Source organism: Fusarium odoratissimum (assembly GCF_000260195.1).
Source record: "Fusarium odoratissimum NRRL 54006 unplaced genomic scaffold supercont1.31, whole genome shotgun sequence".
Lineage (NCBI taxonomy): Eukaryota > Fungi > Ascomycota > Sordariomycetes > Hypocreales > Nectriaceae > Fusarium > Fusarium odoratissimum.
The window spans coordinates 223,059-240,209 of record NW_022158715.1 but is presented as its reverse complement, the minus strand read 5'-3'; the positions used below and the strand labels follow the sequence as shown (position 1 = coordinate 240,209).

The window sequence follows — 17,151 nt, the reverse complement described above, 5'->3', positions numbered from 1 at the left end:
CCATGGAACAGCAAAACCGTTGGCTTCCCCAAACCCTGATCGACATTATCACAGTGTATGATTGGTCAGACGAAGCCATCTTCAACCGTCGATAATGCTCTCTGATAAGTACTTCCCTATGGGAGTCTGCCCGATGAGACTTGCAAACGAAGCAATCGTCGAGATTTATGTATTTCTCCACCAATGGCCTTGCTGGAGGGGGCACCTATAACTGCGCATTTACAATTCGTGAACTTGATATTCATGCCTTTAAAATCAAACCAAATGCTGTGTGATGAGCCTGTGTCTTGTAGATATCGAACTCGATTAACAGCTCCTCTCTCCCTCTTTGAAAACCATTTCTCATCCTGGTATCAATCCCTCATTATTACTCATATAGATCGTCTTTAACCTCTCGTTGAGCTACTGGACATGCTCGGCGAGTGAGCAGGGCCATATCTCGATACCTCCCTCAGATAATCGGGTGTCCCCAGAGGCTTCATCTGACTGGATCCCCATTTTCGAATGGCCACTTTGTGATCACAGTTGCTGCAGTAGTGAGCTGTGTGAGAGTGCCACTTCCCAGCATAAGGAACAGCAGCGCCTGCTATCGTTGTGAATCCGAGGACTGTTGCAGAAACACTAGAGATTGTTAGCTTGGCAAGTCTTAAGAACTGCTTTGGGGAGCTTACTGTGTCATTTTTGAAGATATCTTCTTCACTCGCGTCTCCGCACGATGTCTGCAGAATGGACAATCCACAAACTTGGGATGATCTCCAAGCTGATCCAGTGGCGTCACATATGTTACGACCTCATTGCTGTTGTAAGGCGGTAGTTGTGGTGACTGAGCGACGAAGCTGGGAGGTTGTGGCTGAGCATAACCGCTTGGGCTGTAGGGGTAGGGTTGCTGAGGTTGTGGTGTTATAGAAGATGGACGAACTGGCAGCGCAGGTGCAGGTTCATATTTGTCGAGTGTTGTGACTGGAATGGGAGCTTCGTTGTATCGTTTGTCTGTTTCTGAGTCTACTGGTATCGGAGCATCGTAGTATTCCGTGGCATTTATGAGTTGATTTGAGTGGACAACTTCTGGAAGACCTTCATCGTGGACCACGGTGCGAATTACTCTATGTCAAGTTAGCTAATAGAAGAAAAACAGAGCCGTAGCTTACTGACCTTGGAGTTGTAGGACGTTGTGGTAAGTCTGGCTTTTCCAGCATGTCAGGCGGTGTAGTGCTTTGTATCGTGGCCATTGTGTTGTGTGTCGCTGTGCTATATGATGAAATCTGACGAGACAAGAGCTGCAGGAAATTGAAGAACCGAGGTGGGGGCCTAAGGGTCTCTTGTATGCAATGCAAGGAGCTAATTCTAGGCACATAGAGTAGGATTCAACGCCTACAGATGATATGTGGGAAGGTTCAGTGGCTGTGTCTCAGCCCAAGGTTCAACCAACAGTATTGCTATCTGTGACGTCGAAGGATTTGGACCATGTTGAATTGGTCCGCCGATCCTCCTTTTGGGGCTGAGCGGTGGTTGCATAACGACAGGGGTAAAATGCTTAGCTAGATCCTGTCGCTCTCGCACTCGTTCCCCACTATCTTGGCCTTTTTTGTTAGTGGTGACACGGAATTCCGTGTTGAATGGTCCATCTTGTGCGTCCCTTCTATCCCTATAAGGCTGAGGGAGATTCATAAACCTAAGTTGATAGTGTAGCCGACAAAGATGGCGGTTTCATGTTGTGCTGCTGGCGATAACGATACGTGAGCATCAAGCTTTGCATGATGGCAACCAGCACCTCTCTAATGAAGAGAAAACCCAAGGTTATTCAGGTCGGAACCCAGCCTAGTGCCTTGTCAACTTGACATGGCTTTGTGTTTACAAAATGAGCATCATGGTTGGGCTGCCTCGTTTGAAAAAACTGACGTTGTCATTTATCCCTTGTCATCATCAAAAGGCTGTCGGGCGCGCCGCAAAATTGCCTCCTGCTTCGAATTGTACAAGGGAGGTGTCTCCTTGTTGATGGACGCAGTGTTTGTCCTGTCTTGAGTAGAGTGGTGTACTCATGATGACAGCTCAAAACTCGCCACTATTACTGCTTCACTTGATTTTCCCGGCCCCCATACTTGGATGCCTAATCTGGACTCTCCCTCCAATCACTCAAGATTAAGTGTCTAGCAAAATAAAAATATCCGTACAAGCTATTAGTCAATGGATGTTCTGCCAACGAAGGATTTTGGTTGATACAGTCTGATGTCTGAGAATGTATTCTATGGCTTGAGCTTACGCTCCCGGGTCAGAAACAGGGGTCCATCCATCATCGTCATGACGAATGACTGACAACACAATGTCTACATAGTACAGCGACTGTCCCTGGTAAAGAATAAATTCTGTTGGTTTCTCTGAAGATAGTCTCGAGTTGAATGTTCCAAAGATCAACGCTGATTCGTTGATCAAATTCCTCGGCCCAGAACCGAAGATCCCCATCCATGACAGCTCAGCTCCCCACTATTGCCCCTCCTCCCCCTCATGAGCGAGCTTTGGAGCTCGTGTAGATTAACTGATAGTGACATATTCGTAAAGGCCCTCTTTCATCTTCACACCTTTCACCTCAATCATTACACCAGGTCATTCATTCAGTATCACCAATAACTCACAATGTCATCTGAGCAATACGTCCTCTTTGATCTCCCGAGCCGAGATCCTGTCGGTGCTTGGTCTCTCAACCCATGGAAGAGTGAGTCAAGCTGCTGCCCCTCATGATATATTACTAATTGTACGATAGCTCGATTTCTCTTGAACTTCAAGGGAATTGACTACAAGACCGAATGGGTACCTCAAGAATCCCATAATAGCCGCTTCTTTTATTGATCAATGACCAGCTCGAGTACCCCGACATCAAGCCCACTCTTGAGCCGCAGTAAGTTGTCAATGTCACTCACAACAACTCAACTAACGCTCTTCAGTGTCCCTGCCAACCCAGCCACTGGAACATGGACCATCCCAACCGTCAAGTTCCCCGATGGAGAATACATCATGGACTCCAACAAGATCCTCGAGCGCGTCGAGAAGGACCACCCTGAGCCCTCGGTCCACAAAGACTCACCCGTTCTCGCCAAGCTCTTCTCCATCATGCCAAAGATCATGAGCGCCCTTCAACCCGTCTACTTCTACACCGTTCCCACCAACATCCTCAGCGAGAAGAGCCTTCCGTACTGGCACGAGACGCGATCCAAGGTCGCCGGCAAGCCTCTCGATGAGTTCCACAAGGAGAAGGGCGGCCAGCAGGCTTGGGCTAACGCGAAGGCACCTATCCAAGAGGTCGAGGCTCTGCTGAAGGAGAACTCCGAGGGACCTTTCTTCTTGGGAAAGACCCCTAGTTATGCTGACTTCGTCTGGGGTGGCTTCTTGATCTTCATGCAGCGCAACAATATCATTGATGAGGTGTACAAGATCAGTGGTGATAGCCAGCTTCACAAGGACCTTCTTGAGGCTACTGCTCCCTGGCACAAGCGAAATGACCACTAAGTCATACATTATCGAAGTTATGGAAACACAGGTTGACGAGATAAATGAGATACAGCCTAGGACACGAAATAGACACCCTGAAATACAACGACTCTCATCAAAGAATAGTTCCACCATCCTCATCATCAAAGTCCGACTCCTCCAGACTGTTACTGGGCGAGTCCAGATTGAGCCCCATAGCAAAATCCTCGCCCAATTCATCGACATCGGGCAGATCACGAACACTCAACTCCGTCTGAACATCGGTATACCGCACTGACATGAGAGGATGGGTGCTCGAATCGTGCCTTTTACCCCCCGAGTTCCTCGTCACCAGGATCCCAAAAGCATCCTGACGAATCTTCTCTATCATTGAGTTGAAGATGCTCTGTCGTCGCGTTTGACCGAAAGTGCCATCGGATTCGTGAAGATCTGGAAACCGCCAGTTTACATAAAGGTTACCATGGCCTGCTCGAGTGCGGATACCATTGTGTTGACCTGCAGTGTCGAAGTAGTAGCGGCAAAGCTGGCATGCCGGTTTACTGCTTCCAATGTAGCTCCAGTCATTGAAGAACGTGACCCCTGGGTGATGTTTCTGGGCCATTTCTCGGTTGAGGACCATTATCCACTCGAGAACCAATATTTCGCAGTGTACATATGGCTTGAAAGTTGGTTTGGCGCACTGAGTTTGTATACGGTCATCCAAGTCAAACATCTGCAAGTTCTGCGCAAGATCACAATATCGCTGTCGTGAAGCTTCATTGCTGCACATACGCCCAAGGATGTTGGAAGCTTTCTCGCTCTTTTTACCAAGGGGATTGGGCTCTGTCTGACTGGACTTTACTGAAACAACTTCGAGTTCCTGGAAAATATCTGGCCATTCTCCCTCTGCTGCGATGAGATCTTGAACAGTTTTCTTGTAGCTCTGAAGACGCGATAAGCTGTGCCGCAACTCTGACCAGCATGCAAAACTCCGGCCTTCGCTGAAGCGACCATTGGTGGCCTGTTTGTCGATGTAGCTTTTAACTTCACGGGTAAGAAACGTCTCGAGCGCATGTTGAATCGTGCTGTAAGTTTCGAAGTCTGGTTTCTGATTAGTTCCTGTGTGGCAATACACGAGACCCATGAGTCTTACACTCGTTATTGCCCATGTTCTTGAATGTTGTATCCTCAATAGCTCTATCAAGACTTCTCAAACCCTCCTCAACCGAGGTGCCTATATCTCTTGTTAGCTTTTACTTTGCATCTCGGTATACGGGCAGTCTGGCTTACAGGCTGTGTCTGTCTGCAGTTGGCAGTACTCCAAACATTCCACAATGTTTTTCGCCTTTAGTGCGTTAAGATAGCAGTTGATCCTTGGCGAGTTGAATGAGAGAATCTTCTTCAAAGTTTCACTCTCAACAGTGTTCTTCTTATCCGGGGGAAATGTATGGAAGTCATACAGACTTGTTAGAACTGTTGTTAGGAGATCTCGTGTATCGCTGAGGTCTCTGTCGGATATCTGGTTGCAAGCAAAGACGTATTTGTACTTTTCTTCCTCGTCGAGTATGGCGATTGAAGTGACGGTCTTACCGCCCTTTGTGCTATCGCAGATACTGGCTAGTTTGTGGAGAAAGTGATGGTATCGCTCTTCTTCGGTTCTTGGCCGTTCTGGGACTTCAGCAGGACGAAGAGCGCCTTGTTCGTGGGTGATCTCAGTAAGAGCCTTGTACAGAACGATGGGCTCATAGAGACGGCGTTTCTGCCTGGACTTTAGCGAGATTATGTCGTCTGTTGACCGTTAGTTATTGTAAATCTCATTGATGAAGGGCCAGCTTACCAGTAGTCATGATCGATCTTGCTATCAAGGGCCTTGTTTGTGCAATAAGCCGGAGTGTATATTCAACAAGAGCAGTTTGCGGTTACCAAAGTCAGTCTTTCAGAGACAATCTTGCTCTTATATAGCTTTTGATCATCCAAGAGGCCTCTAGGCTTTCAGCTTCTCTGACTTTTTACACTCTTTCAGACCATAAGATCTGCCTTGTCCAAGCCTCATGTCGGAGGCCGGCCAGTTTGGGGGGCCCATCAGTCAATCACATCGCATCATGCGGGGTGACCAACATCTGCATCTCTCCCCAGCCGGCCTCCAACATTCTTGATCGCCTTATTTGACATTTATCTTCATTGAATCTTCCAACGAACATGATAAATCTCACCGAATTTGGCCTGTATTTGGGTCGCAAATGTCGGACAAGGCAGAGTCGTGATATCGCGAGCTGTCTCATATCCACGCTACGCCATTGAGTATTCCGCCTTTCAGTATCCGGGGTCTTCTATCTTGTTCTCAACCCTCCTCTTGTTCATGTATTAATCGAGTCACCTCTGTCAAACATCACAGAGATGAGAATGTGCTGTCGGCCCCCGGCCGGCCTCCAAAGAGGCTCTTTCAATGAGTATAAATTTCCCTTCAATACCCTCTCAAAAGGTAATATCAAGGCTTTCAGATCTATTCAGTGATACTCGCCATACTTTCAGCTCTTCGGCAACTCATACTCTAAGAGTTACCATATCCTAGACATGTCACGACGAAGCGGCCATTCTCACAGACACAGTCGTTCCAGCAGATCTCACCAATCTCAACAGGAAGACATTCCCATTGATCCCAATCTGACTTCCGAAGCCTCATACCCTGGATATACTGATACCCAGGGCTTTGCCTCGTACAGCCAGGCTGGTCCAAGTCAGAGCCAGTAGAGCGCCGACTCACAAGTCTCTGACTTCAACTCAGGTGTATACGCAACAGCCTCGAGTATTCCAGAGACTCAGGATCCAAGCATGTTGTATTACATGACGCAGCAACCTGCAACTGTCAACCCCAATGAGGTTTTACTGAGTTCAGGGTCTGGTTATGCAACCCATAATTACCCCAGCTCCTATCCAACTGCCGAGCCTAGTATGTTACATGCATCTCTAGTTGAAACAGAAACAAGCTAACGACATCTCAGCTTCATCGTCTACAGCCCAGGTTACCACTCCGCACCACTGTTCAGAATGTGACCGCTTCTTCGGCGGTAACAGAGACCTAAAGTAAGTTTCTAAACTTGAAACAAAGAATGTTTTGGCTAATACGACGCAGCAAACACATGAAAACTCACAACAAGCCTGTCAAATGCAAAGCCGATCCCAACTGCAACGTCACCAAGGCAGAGCAGCGGGACATGGATCGCCACTACCGAACTTCTCACAGAGCCTACGCGGCGAGCAAGGGTATCCTCACCGAGGAGAGGATCTGCGGGTTTGAGGGGTGTACTTCAAAGTTTACGAGGCAGGACAATCTGCTCAAGCATTGGAAGAAGTTCCACAACTACGAACAGTAACGGAACAGCCGGTGTTCTGCTTTCTTTTCTCCTATATTTTACTAGCATATGCGGTTTTTTCCTTTGTTCGTCATCTGTCTCCTGATTTCAGGTGTTTTTTTGGCCAGCCTACCCTGCCATGCCACCGTAGCGGGCAAAGACGGGGGATCGCTTGAGAAGCGAGTACGGGACCACGTACACACCAATTTATTCACTCATTGTTTAGTATAGTTGTGGTTATATAGATGGAGTATCATTTTTTAGCATGTTTGTTTATTCAGGTAGAACAATGAAATTCTGTTGATTTCTCTTTTCGCTTTCTAGACACCTCCCAATCCCAGCCCAAATCTCGCACTTTTCCTTCCCGCCGTTTCATTCAGATAAGCCCAATGTGTCGTCGAAACCCCCTAATCTTGTAGTGTAGAAGTATAACATGAACATGTATTATGATTTGACAGAGAGAATATTTGTCATCAAAGGGAATCTTGTAACAAGAGATGCAACAATAAAGAATAAGATATGCGCCGGATCCGTAACGCCTCATCACTTCCCGTAATCTAGCCCATGACCGAGAGATGCCCCGTAAATAGTTTTATGTTTTTGTTCGTTCAGCTTAAATATGGTCCAAACTCATGAGAAGGGGCAAGTAGCACCGTTCGTAGAGATGGCTCCAGAGCTAGGGCATCTGGCCTCGTCGCTGTTGATGGAAGTTGCCCTTGACGCAGAGCCGATGCTCAGGGTATCGACCTTGAACTCCATATCACCAGTGCTGAAGAGCTCAAAATGCATGCGAGGGGCATCGACCTTTTGAGCCTTGAGATACTCAGCCATCTCGAGCATGAACTGCTCAGGGCCGCAAATGTAGTACTCGGTAGAGCTGTTGCAAAGGTAGAGGTCTTCCTTGTCGACCTTGGCAAGATCCATGCGGAAGTCGTGGTCGTAAGTCACGCCGTAGACATCGGACTCGGCGAGATGGGTCTTGAAGATATTGGTGCGGAAGCTGGGGCGGTTACGGGCGATACGGCGGACTTGGTCGTAGAAGGGAACGGAGCGGCGGGAGCCGTGGATCCAGGAGACGGGACGATGAGGCTGGCGCTCGGAAACGGTGTTGAGGATGGACATCATGGGAGTGACACCGACACCGGCAGAGATGAGGACGATGGGAACGTTGGACGTGTTGGACATGTCGAGGTAGAACTCGCCAGCAGGGTGAGTCAACTCAACGATATCGCCCTCGTCCTTCATGTCGATAAGGAGGTTGGAGACAACACCGGGGTTGAGGGCATCGCCTCCGAGATATCGACCGCTGCGGGTCATGTGAAGTCCCTCGTCTCGCTTGACGGTAACGCGGTAGTAGTCAGGTCGAGGAGCCTCGCTCAGGGAGTACTGGCGAGACTGGACATAGCCCTTGTCGGCGATGGGTACCTGAACAGAAACATACTGGCCGGGCTGGAAGGGAGGAAGACGCTTTCCGTCGACAGGAACGAGGTAGAAGGAGTAGATATCATCAGACTCCTCAACCTTCTTCTCGATACGGAACTTACGGTAGCCCTGCCACTTGCCAAAGTCACGATAGAGCTGAGCCTCACGACCGATGAGCATCTTGGCAAGCATCCAGTATGCCTTCATCCAAGCCTCTCTGACCTGGGGTGTCATGGCAGGACCGAGGACTTCTGCGAAGGCAGCGATGAGATACTTCTCGACGATGGCATAATGCTCTGGCTTGATGCCCAGGGAGCAATGCTTGTGGCACATACGCTCCATCTTGGGGATGAGCTCTGTGATGTGGTTGATGTTATTGGCGTAGCTGAGGATGACGGCGGTGAGGGCACGAGGCTGGCGACCGTTGGCCTGGTTGACGGTGTTGAAGTAGTCGTTGAGCTCGGGGTGATCACGGAGCATGTTGCGGTAGAAGATGGTGGTGATGCGCTCTCCGTGGTCGGTGAGGGCGGGGATGGTGCCCCGAATGAGCCTGGTTTGTTGATATGACAGAGCCATTGTGAGGAGTATGAGGTACTACAGTTGAAGTAGTAGTAAGAGACACCTCTAAGAAGGGTGAGATTGATTATGGAATAGACAGAGTCTTGAGAAATGTCGACAATGCTTCGTGTTACTGCTGTATATGTCGAGATTGGTAGAGTAGCAGATGAGTAAAGGAATGAGATGTTGTAATGAAGCAGAGTTCGTCAGTCGAGAGATGAGTCTGAGAGGGAGTTGTCCCCAGATATTATATCCTCCTTCTCCTCCTCCTCATGGCTCATGGCCATGACACAGCAAGGGCATGGCATGGTATGGCATGGATACTGAGATATCACACGCCCCCAGTTGAATTAGAGTGGACGGGGTGATACACCCACAAACAGAGATTATAACCATGGCCATAGAGAAAAAGAAAAGAGAGAAAACTCGGGCTTCTCCACAAGCCGTCTATTCCTCGTGGTAGGCCTAGCACTACCCCCAGGCGATAGAGGGTGTATCTAAGTGAGAGTGAAAAGTAAAAGCGAAGTGGATGGATGTTGGGAAATCCAAGCTCAGGAAGTCGTACGATAGAACAGCTGGGATCCATTGTTAGTTCCCTTTAGGTGGGTGGAGGTTTTCTGTTAGTGGGGTCGGGCCCTGTAAGCTCCAGGCTCTCCTTGCTTTTTGGAGTGGCCCGGCGGCTTCCACTGAAGGGACAGTGAGAACGAATCTTTTAGGGAAGTCTTGGCTATGAATATGGTCCGAGGACAGAAACAGGTGAGAAACGAGGCTGATCTAGGTTCTAGATTCGGTAACCAAATCACAAGAAATCTCTCTTTTTAGTCAACTTGATAGCTTGAGGCTTGACGGATATGGCGTGTGGCGATGGTAATTATCAGTTAGTTTCCAAGGTACTCAACTCAGAGTACAAGCCATACAAGGCCAGCTTGACTCAAGTTTCACCTCTAAAACAACATACAGAATGCCCATCACCAACTAACTTAGTTCCCTTCAGTAGCTCTTGATCTCAAAAACTCTGTGGAGATCTACAGCTAAGTTACAGTAGCTAGGCAAGTATATCATCGACGGGGATATCTGCCGTACATACAATCCCTAATACCTAGAGTCTCAAGCCATGCGGTAGCCACGCGAGACAACAAGAATGCAACTCAACGCATGGCAACCACATGTCTGAGGAATGGAACGTCAGATGTGACCAACCGGAAGCGAGGGTCCAGAACTTGGAGGCGCCATTCTAGACAATTGCTTTGTAACACGGCAAATCACAAGAGACGAAAAGCAAACATTATCCAAGCAAACAAACAACATGTAACTTATTGGCTTTCACAGCCCGTCTTAGACTCTCAAGGAGTTGCAGCTTTATGAGTGAGCCTCGAAAACGACAGGTCATGTACGAAAGGTCAAAGATACAGCGAGTATTGTATTCCAAGGACGAGAAGTTCCGAGATGGAACGAGCGTTTAAACGCTCTGCATAACTAGCCAGTCTAAAAGCAATAAACCTCACCCAAGCTGTTGCTCTCGGGAATAGCATGGCCTCACTTCAACACCAAAAGGACCCTTGCACCCACAAACTCCCTGTCTACCACATTCCCCCGTAGCGTCCTGTCGGCACTAGTTTCGAGGTTACCTCACCCCGAGTTCGGTACCTGGGCTCGGGTCGTAGCAGCCACGCAACTCTGTGTCTGGCCGTGGCGCAACAATAGAGAGCCATTGTGTGTGGTGGGTGGTTTGATTGTATCATCACCGGCCGGCAGAGGATTGAGCTGAACCCAACAACGACACCAAGAAAGCTGACAGTTGGCTGATTAAGAGAGCTTCAGTTAACGAATCAAGGGTATCTAATTGACAGGTTGTGTAATCTCAATTCTCCCCCACGCGAAAATGCTAGGTCTAGGTCAGATATCTCCATTGACAGAGTCCACTTCTCACGCGATCGTTGAGGTCTGCGTCATGGGAATCCTTTCCAAACCTTTAGATTGCCATAGTTACAGTGACTGCAGACCGAGGTTGTGTTGCATCTGAAAACTGAGTGTGCGTAGTAAAGCTTGTGAGTAGAGGGATCGTCAGCGTTTTGACCAGAAACGGCGTGTCAATTGTGCCACAATGATAGGCAATGGAATTCGGACTTGAGATTGTCTGTTGGTTCGACCGAGGTACAGAGCTCGATCAGTGAATGCTTCCAGAAGACATTCGGAATTGTTCGATTACGGAACTAATCTCGTGTGCTGTGCCTGTGCCTGACATTAGAAGAACCCGGAACCATGCGAATAAGGACATAGTTAGACATACGTAGCTGCACTACACAACAGCCTAACTTAATAAACAGTCCGGTCAATGCCGTCCGTCTGCTTCTCCATATTCGTTTCCGAAGACATCAGAGAGAGAGTCAGAGCAAAAGAGGCCCCGAGTATTCCGAATGGTCTGTGTTTCCGATCTCATCAATGCGTTCATTTACCAAGTCAGAGCTTCGTAAGTAACATAAAACACCTTCAGCCCGTAGCTTTGGCTCAGAAAGATCCGCACCGACCACTCCTAGCTCCCGCCGCCTTTCAAACGTTGTCGATTCTCTCCGTCACTTATTCTTACGTCCGGGCTCAAATTAGATGCTCTGTGCTTTTCTGAACCCCATACTGGGACCTGAGTCTCATCTGTTTGACAGCTCCTCCGTAGACATCGGCCAAAGCCGGAGACGGGCGGGACATCGGGTTGTCTTCCACCCGCATTCTTGGTCTCTTCTTTCTCAACGGCCGTTATTTCCCTTATTCTCGTTCTTTCTGAGGGGAAGCTTGTCCTTTCTCCGGTTGCTTTGCTTTTTAGTCGACTCAGGGTCCAGAGAAAAAAGGTGATTTTGAGAAAGTCTAAACTAGCGGCCCCCAGTCAAGCCAACGGTATAATTGGGTCTTTTACAGCAGCCCTGACTGTACTGAATTACAGTGACGCATGCATTTATGGTCACTCGAGCAGAACAATAATGAAAGAAGCAATTCAGTCTGTAATTAAGAAGATAGGAATCAGAATGATACGTCATAAATTATAGAATATCTCCCAATTTCTTACCATCCATTACAATCACACATGGTAACTGCATAGCCCTATCCATACCCAACTGCACAGCATCTAGACCAACCACGAGTCTGATGTGATACGTGTACCTGCATCACGAGAGCACCCAAGATTCCCGATATCCATAGCCAAGAACCGTTCCTCGATGATCTAGATTAGTATTAGGTCCAACTGGATAAAGGATGAACCATTGCATCTCGAGCTCGCTAATATTAACTAACGAGATGAGAACAAAATGACGGATACTCTTCCGCTTTGACGGAATGTCATAAAGATTCATGAGGCCTCACTCAGAATCTCCAGTTCCGAGCCAGTAGACACTATCGTATTCTTAAAATTCGGCAACACCGGCGAGATCTCCTAATAGAAAATGGGATGAAAAATCTTTCAACGGTCGAATCTCTTCTTGTTAGTCTCTAGTCTTGCTTGGCGAGCGGTGCGCTTGGTCCAGTTCATAAGCGGTGGCTTCTCATCCACTCAGACTCATACATTAGAAATATGTTAGAGGCAGTAGATCTACCATGTAACCTACCCCGTGTCCATGTTCATGTTGGTGACAATGAATGTGGAAAAGATGAGAGATGATCCCCAATGCCCAAGGGCACTGAAACTCGCTCGGCACACGGCGGGTCCTCTCTCTCAGCCTTGGATAGATCAACGCCTGCGTCTCTAGGCTCTTGCTCAGTTATTGCCCAGGTATGGGGTATATACCGTACGACGGCACCGCCCGGGGTTTAGCTGGGAGGCTATCATACCCTTGTAAGTGACAAACCCCTGCTGCCACAAACTTTTCCCAACTGGCACGAGAGCCTCCTCCTGTGAAGATGAACGTCAGTCCTTCAGCTAGAGAGTGCTCAAACCGGAATAGAGTAGAGAAATTCAACGTTGAATTGAGTCCTCTGATCATATCATATCATGGCAATTTCATCATTTCTAGTGGCAGCACCTTTTTTCCTTTTTCTTACCGTAGCACCGGGAGTTGATACTAGCCATCTCGACTTCTTTTACGATGCATCATAAAGACTAAGAAAAACTCTCTCCCTCGCTTCTCCGAAGATGATCGTTGCTCGCACGTTTGCACAGTTGCACTCGCGTATTCTCTCCCAAACATCCCAGTGATTCAGCATCTTACACTCACAATTCCTCCGAGGTGGCCCTGGTCTTTGCTCTCGGGCCTCTGACAACCTCCAACCTTAGATCCAACAGATGAACAGGGCATCTGTGAATCGACGATCCTGCAAAAACTGGAGAGGGTCAACTCTCGTCATAACCCCTCTGAGATACTTACTTACATATCTGAACTCATAGGCCCAGACATGCATCATACAGATATGGATCTCGCCGTCGGCCGAATACAATATGCGCGAAAGAGAAACTTCCCCACAAACCTCGTCTGTTTCCGTATTCTGCGGCTTCTCCGTCGCCAAATAGGAGGCTACCAATATCATATCCCCTCAGCCTCTGTCTTTTCTTATTTGTTACATCCGAGCCATCTCTGCAGCCACATCAGTTCATAGCCGCACCAAATGAAGAACACCAACACAAATGAGACAAGAAGACGAAGATACAAAAGCTAAGCGCGGGCAGTGTTGGGTTCGTCAGTTATCATATTAGTTTGCAGTCGAGTCATTAGTGTCGCACACAAACAAGATGAGCATCCCACTATTAAAAAGCCATTGATGTACGTTAACGGAAACGGTCGAGAAAAGGAAATATCGTCATTATACAGGCGCCACGCATGAGATAAAATATTTTCGTCAATGCTCGTAAAGTAATTGGTAGGAGAAATAAGCTCTTGGCGTTGGGAGCTTTGTAATGACTCTAGCTTGAACCGCTCACTAGTGCGTGCATCGTCACTATTCTCTTGAGCTTCATGTGCTGTCAGCAGCATAAGTCAACAACTTCATAAAGTGATTTATTGTTTCAATATATCAAATTTCAACGCCTGTCTTGGATGTTATTCTGAAACTGAAAACCTCGGCAAAATGTCTTAGCATCGCAGATCATAGAAACTCAAAACTGATTCCAATCCAGGTTCGCCTTGTTTCTTTCTCTCCATATCCATGATTCCTCATATCCCGGTCCGCGGACATGAATGTTTGTTTCTTTTTTCAATGTCTCGGACCCGACCTGTTTCCTTTGCTTTGTCCTCAAGCCGAGCCGTTAGCTTTCTTCACCATGTCTCACACACCCTCCTCTCTCCTTGACATTCATTAGCTTGAGAGTTAACTTGCTTTTTCCACCTTCGGGTCCAACTCTTCCCGTTCTGAACTTTTTCTCCGCCAAATATAGCTCTCACTTTGCTTATTGTGAAAAGTCAACCTCGTTTCTTTGTCACCGTCAAACGTGGTAGACACGTTTCTTTCTCTTCCCGTTCCGTTCACTTCTCGCCGTGTTCCTGCATTACCTCGTGTCCTCCACGTGTAGTGTCTCCACGCTTCTCAGCTATTTGTTCAGTTGCTATACACCCTCTTCTTTTCAGCTTTGCTCGGTCCCCTTGAAAAGAAGTTGTTGGTGGGATTCGTTCCTATAGTCGAGCCGGTGTGGCGTTGGTGTTGGGCGCCGGAGAGGCTTCGCATTGTCTTCGCTGTCGTGAGAAACAAAGAATCGGGAGTTGAACACGGATAATCGCAGTATACTCATGCAATACTACACCAAGTTCCTCTCAGTTGTCCAATAACGGCATCAACTCCCAGCCATGTGTCGTTAGTTGAAACACCGAGGCCAACAACTAGGATAGCCAATCTCATTTACCATTCGTGAACACCATCTCACATCACATATGATATCCCAAAAAAGATGTATCAGTTTGCTTCAAAAGTTTCATTTCTCATTAGCAACCAGCAAATGATCCTGGTACTCCGTATTAATTCGTACACGTCAAGTAATCTGCCAACTCAAAATCACACACGCTCCAGATCCCTTCCCCTTCCCATGAGATTCCGGATAGGGGATTCCATGTCTGAAAAAGCAAAATTTTCCTATTGTAACCCATCACCGTCGCCATCATCTCCTTCGCTTACCTACCCACCCGGATAACGCCAGCAGCGATCAGCTTCTGAATCTTGGACCGCACACCAGGGTTTCTCATATGCTCCTGAAGAGCAGCGGGGTCCGACTGGGCCTGCTGGAGGATCGATTGCATCACGGGGTCTTGCATGAGTCCCATGATCTAAATATGTCAGTAAATGTTTCAGCCATTGAGTAACGGTGGGTAATCTTACCTCGGGGTCCTTCATCAGACGCTCTCGAGTCTGCTCTTCCGTCTCGTTATCACGGGCAGAGTACATGGCCGAGAGAGCCTTCTGCTGCTGTTGCTCGATCTCGCGGGCGTTAGCACCGTTGTGGTGCTCCTGGTCAACGCGTTGGGCCTCAGTACAGGCATCCACACATTCAGAGTACTTGCGCATGCCGAAGTAGGCCTGAGCCTTGCGGATGTAAGCTCGGATGAAGGTAGGGTCCTTCTTGATGGCCGTGTCACAGTCCTCGAGAGCACTGGGGAACTCGAAGAGCTTGACAAAGGCAGCGGCTCGGTTGCTGTAACCACGAGGGTCATCGGGAGCTCGCTTGGTCATCTCTGTGTAGGCAGCAACGGCACCAGGGAAGTCCATTTCCTTGAACTTCTTGTTACCCTCCTCACGAGCCTCCTCAGCCTTGGCAGGGTCGATGTAGGCCTTCTTGCCAGCCTCAGTCTTGGCACGCTCAGCAGCGCGGAGCTTGTTGAGGACATCGGGAGTTCGGTGCTCGGTAAGGGACTTGTTGTAGTTCTCGACGGCCTTCTCCAAGTCTCCCTTGCGCTCATAAGATGTACCGATACGGGCGTAACTCTTGGCAATGAGCTTGAAGTCGGCGTAGATCTCACGTCCCTCCTCAACAGCCTTGGTGCAGGCCTCGATGGCCTTATCGTAGTCACCCTTCTCGAAATAAGCAGCTCCCAAGTTGTTCAGATAAGTGATATCCTTGAAGGTCTCCCAGGCCTTAGTGTAGTGCGCAATAGCCTCGTCAAAGTTACGCTTCTTGTAGTTCTCGGTACCCAAGGCCTTCTCCTTATCGGCCTCCTCCTTCTTTTTCTTCTTCTCGAGAGCCTCCTCATCCAGCTCGGGCTCGGGTTCAGGCTCAGGGGCCTTCTTGGGCTCGGGCTGCTTGGGAGCTGGTGGGGCATCGGGCATGGGAGAGTCCTGAGATTCAGCGTTGGGGTCGACTTCGCGCTCGCGCATCTCCAAATCAACACCCATCAACACACCCATGACTGTCAACAAACGGGGGTCGCTGAAGATCTCAGAAGCATTTGAAGGGTTGTCCTTGATCGATTGGAGCTTGGCCATGAATGAGGGGTCGGCGAGGAAACCGCTCGTCTTGGGGTTTGAGGCGAGCTTCTGAATCAACTGAGGGTCGTTGAACATTTGGCCGAGGCCACCGCTGGGATCTTGAGGTCCTCCTGTAGAAGCGTTAGTTGCCGTAATTTGTGTCATATATAGGTGTATTGCTTACCAACTTCGGCCTCCATGGCCTTCTTGACTGAAGCCAGACCACTCTTGAGCTGGGCGTTGTTGGCATCATGCTTCAATCCCTCCTCATACGCATCATTAGCACCTAGAAGGTCGCCTTGTCCGTGCAAAGCAGCACCCTTACGTCCCCAACCCTTGGCCCAGTCAGGCTTGATCTCGGTGGTCTTCTCGGCATCCTTCAGAGCATGTTCCCAATCCTTCTTTGAAGCGTAAGCAGCAGATCGGTTGCTGTATAGAATGTGGTTATCGGGCTGAATGGCAATAGCCTCGGTGAACTTTGCGCTATGTCATAGTTAGCAACCCCGATGTTCCGTTGTGGTATTGTTACTGGTGGTAACCTACACAGCCTCGTCGAAGTTCTTCTCGGCAATGGCCTTGTTACCTAGAGCCTTAAGCTCGTCCGCGGAAGCCATTTCGTGTGTGAATTAACAGAATCTGAGGGTTATAGCTGTTAAAGAACAGTTCTGATCTGAACAATGAGTCTGTGGTATCAAGGAGTCAAAGTTACTAGACGATGAAATATGAGAGAGTCGCCCCAGGCGATCTTTGGTGGGGAAGAAGAGGGCCATGGATGCCTTCTAGCTCATTCGATGCAAGTCTATGCAGGGAGCTTCCCATTGGGTGGAGCTCCAACTGCCCCGCCCCGCACCTGCGAGGACCCTTATGATGTCCTCCAAGTTCCAGGGTAGACAATTTAGTTAAGATAATCAAGGAACATAATATCTAGAAGATTCTCTTCATCATGAGATCTTTGCATACATACTATGTGAATTTGGTTTGACAC

At 48.5% G+C, this 17,151-nt stretch overlaps 6 protein-coding genes across 7 annotated transcripts; 2 read left to right on the top strand and 4 right to left on the bottom strand.

Annotated features, from left to right (window-relative positions):
- Window position 1: 1 nt before the first annotated feature.
- Window positions 2–1,406, bottom strand: FOIG_13188 (uncharacterized protein). The gene is made up of 3 exons (XM_031214298.1): window positions 1,153–1,406; window positions 672–1,103; window positions 2–621 (listed from the first exon to the last, which is right to left on the bottom strand). The coding sequence occupies exons 1-3, from the start codon at window positions 1,227–1,229 to the stop codon at window positions 387–389; spliced, it is 744 nt and encodes a 247-aa protein (XP_031056008.1). The 5' UTR covers window positions 1,230–1,406; the 3' UTR covers window positions 2–386.
- Window positions 1,407–2,631: 1,225 nt separating this feature from the next.
- Window positions 2,632–3,501, top strand: FOIG_13187 (uncharacterized protein; the record flags this gene model as incomplete). The annotated part of the gene is made up of 4 exons (XM_031214297.1): window positions 2,632–2,710; window positions 2,759–2,805; window positions 2,856–2,893; window positions 2,940–3,501. The coding sequence occupies 4 exons, from the start codon at window positions 2,632–2,634 to the stop codon at window positions 3,499–3,501; spliced, it is 726 nt and encodes a 241-aa protein (XP_031056007.1).
- Window positions 3,502–3,566: 65 nt separating this feature from the next.
- Window positions 3,567–5,491, bottom strand: FOIG_13186 (uncharacterized protein). Its single transcript, XM_031214296.1, has 4 exons — window positions 5,300–5,491; window positions 4,753–5,250; window positions 4,616–4,696; window positions 3,567–4,563 (listed from the first exon to the last, which is right to left on the bottom strand). The coding sequence occupies exons 1-4, from the start codon at window positions 5,307–5,309 to the stop codon at window positions 3,599–3,601; spliced, it is 1,554 nt and encodes a 517-aa protein (XP_031056006.1). The 5' UTR covers window positions 5,310–5,491; the 3' UTR covers window positions 3,567–3,598.
- Window positions 5,492–6,140: 649 nt separating this feature from the next.
- Window positions 6,141–7,343, top strand: FOIG_13185 (uncharacterized protein). The gene is made up of 3 exons (XM_031214295.1): window positions 6,141–6,412; window positions 6,465–6,546; window positions 6,596–7,343. The coding sequence occupies exons 1-3, from the start codon at window positions 6,295–6,297 to the stop codon at window positions 6,834–6,836; spliced, it is 441 nt and encodes a 146-aa protein (XP_031056005.1). The 5' UTR covers window positions 6,141–6,294; the 3' UTR covers window positions 6,837–7,343.
- On the bottom strand, window positions 7,037–9,320 carry FOIG_13184 (nitric oxide dioxygenase). Its single transcript, XM_031214294.1, has one exon. The coding sequence runs from the start codon at window positions 8,811–8,813 to the stop codon at window positions 7,446–7,448; it is 1,368 nt and encodes a 455-aa protein (XP_031056004.1). The 5' UTR covers window positions 8,814–9,320; the 3' UTR covers window positions 7,037–7,445.
- Window positions 9,321–13,960: 4,640 nt separating this feature from the next.
- Window positions 13,961–17,021, bottom strand: FOIG_13183 (stress-induced-phosphoprotein 1). Of its 2 annotated transcripts, XM_031214292.1 has the most exons (4): window positions 16,710–17,021; window positions 16,351–16,649; window positions 15,084–16,297; window positions 13,961–15,031 (listed from the first exon to the last, which is right to left on the bottom strand). In XM_031214292.1, exons 1-4 carry the CDS (start codon window positions 16,778–16,780, stop codon window positions 14,879–14,881), a joined length of 1,737 nt encoding a protein of 578 aa, XP_031056002.1. In that variant the 5' UTR covers window positions 16,781–17,021; the 3' UTR covers window positions 13,961–14,878. The 2 variants fall into 2 exon arrangements, with proteins under 2 accessions (XP_031056002.1, XP_031056003.1); XM_031214293.1 differs by having other exon boundaries at window positions 16,351–17,021.
- Window positions 17,022–17,151: the final 130 nt, after the last annotated feature.

What these genes read in the sequence shown, in the direction of transcription:
- FOIG_13188 (XM_031214298.1), bottom strand. Translation starts at nt 1,229, where the DNA reads ATGGCCACGATACAAAGCACTACACCGCCTGACATGCTGGAAAAGCCA. An exon ending in CAACGTCCTACAACTCCAAG is followed by an intron (nt 1,104 to 1,152) that starts GTCAGTAAGCTA and finishes AACTTGACATAG; the next exon opens with AGTAATTCGCACCGTGGTCC. An exon ending in ATATCTTCAAAAATGACACA is followed by an intron (nt 622 to 671) that starts GTAAGCTCCCCA and finishes AACAATCTCTAG; the next exon opens with TGTTTCTGCAACAGTCCTCG.
- FOIG_13186 (XM_031214296.1), bottom strand. An exon ending in ACTGCAGACAGACACAGCCT is followed by an intron (nt 4,697 to 4,752) that starts GTAAGCCAGACT and finishes CAAGAGATATAG; the next exon opens with GCACCTCGGTTGAGGAGGGT. An exon ending in GAACATGGGCAATAACGAGT is followed by an intron (nt 4,564 to 4,615) that starts GTAAGACTCATG and finishes ATCAGAAACCAG; the next exon opens with ACTTCGAAACTTACAGCACG.
- FOIG_13185 (XM_031214295.1), top strand. Translation starts at nt 6,295, where the DNA reads ATGTTGTATTACATGACGCAGCAACCTGCAACTGTCAACCCCAATGAG. An exon ending in CTATCCAACTGCCGAGCCTA is followed by an intron (nt 6,413 to 6,464) that starts GTATGTTACATG and finishes ACGACATCTCAG; the next exon opens with CTTCATCGTCTACAGCCCAG. An exon ending in GGCGGTAACAGAGACCTAAA is followed by an intron (nt 6,547 to 6,595) that starts GTAAGTTTCTAA and finishes AATACGACGCAG; the next exon opens with CAAACACATGAAAACTCACA.
- FOIG_13184 (XM_031214294.1), bottom strand. Translation starts at nt 8,813, where the DNA reads ATGGCTCTGTCATATCAACAAACCAGGCTCATTCGGGGCACCATCCCC.
- FOIG_13183 (XM_031214292.1), bottom strand. Translation starts at nt 16,780, where the DNA reads ATGGCTTCCGCGGACGAGCTTAAGGCTCTAGGTAACAAGGCCATTGCC. An exon ending in AAGAACTTCGACGAGGCTGT is followed by an intron (nt 16,650 to 16,709) that starts GTAGGTTACCAC and finishes ACTATGACATAG; the next exon opens with CGCAAAGTTCACCGAGGCTA. An exon ending in GTCTGATGAAGGACCCCGAG is followed by an intron (nt 15,032 to 15,083) that starts GTAAGATTACCC and finishes TGACATATTTAG; the next exon opens with ATCATGGGACTCATGCAAGA.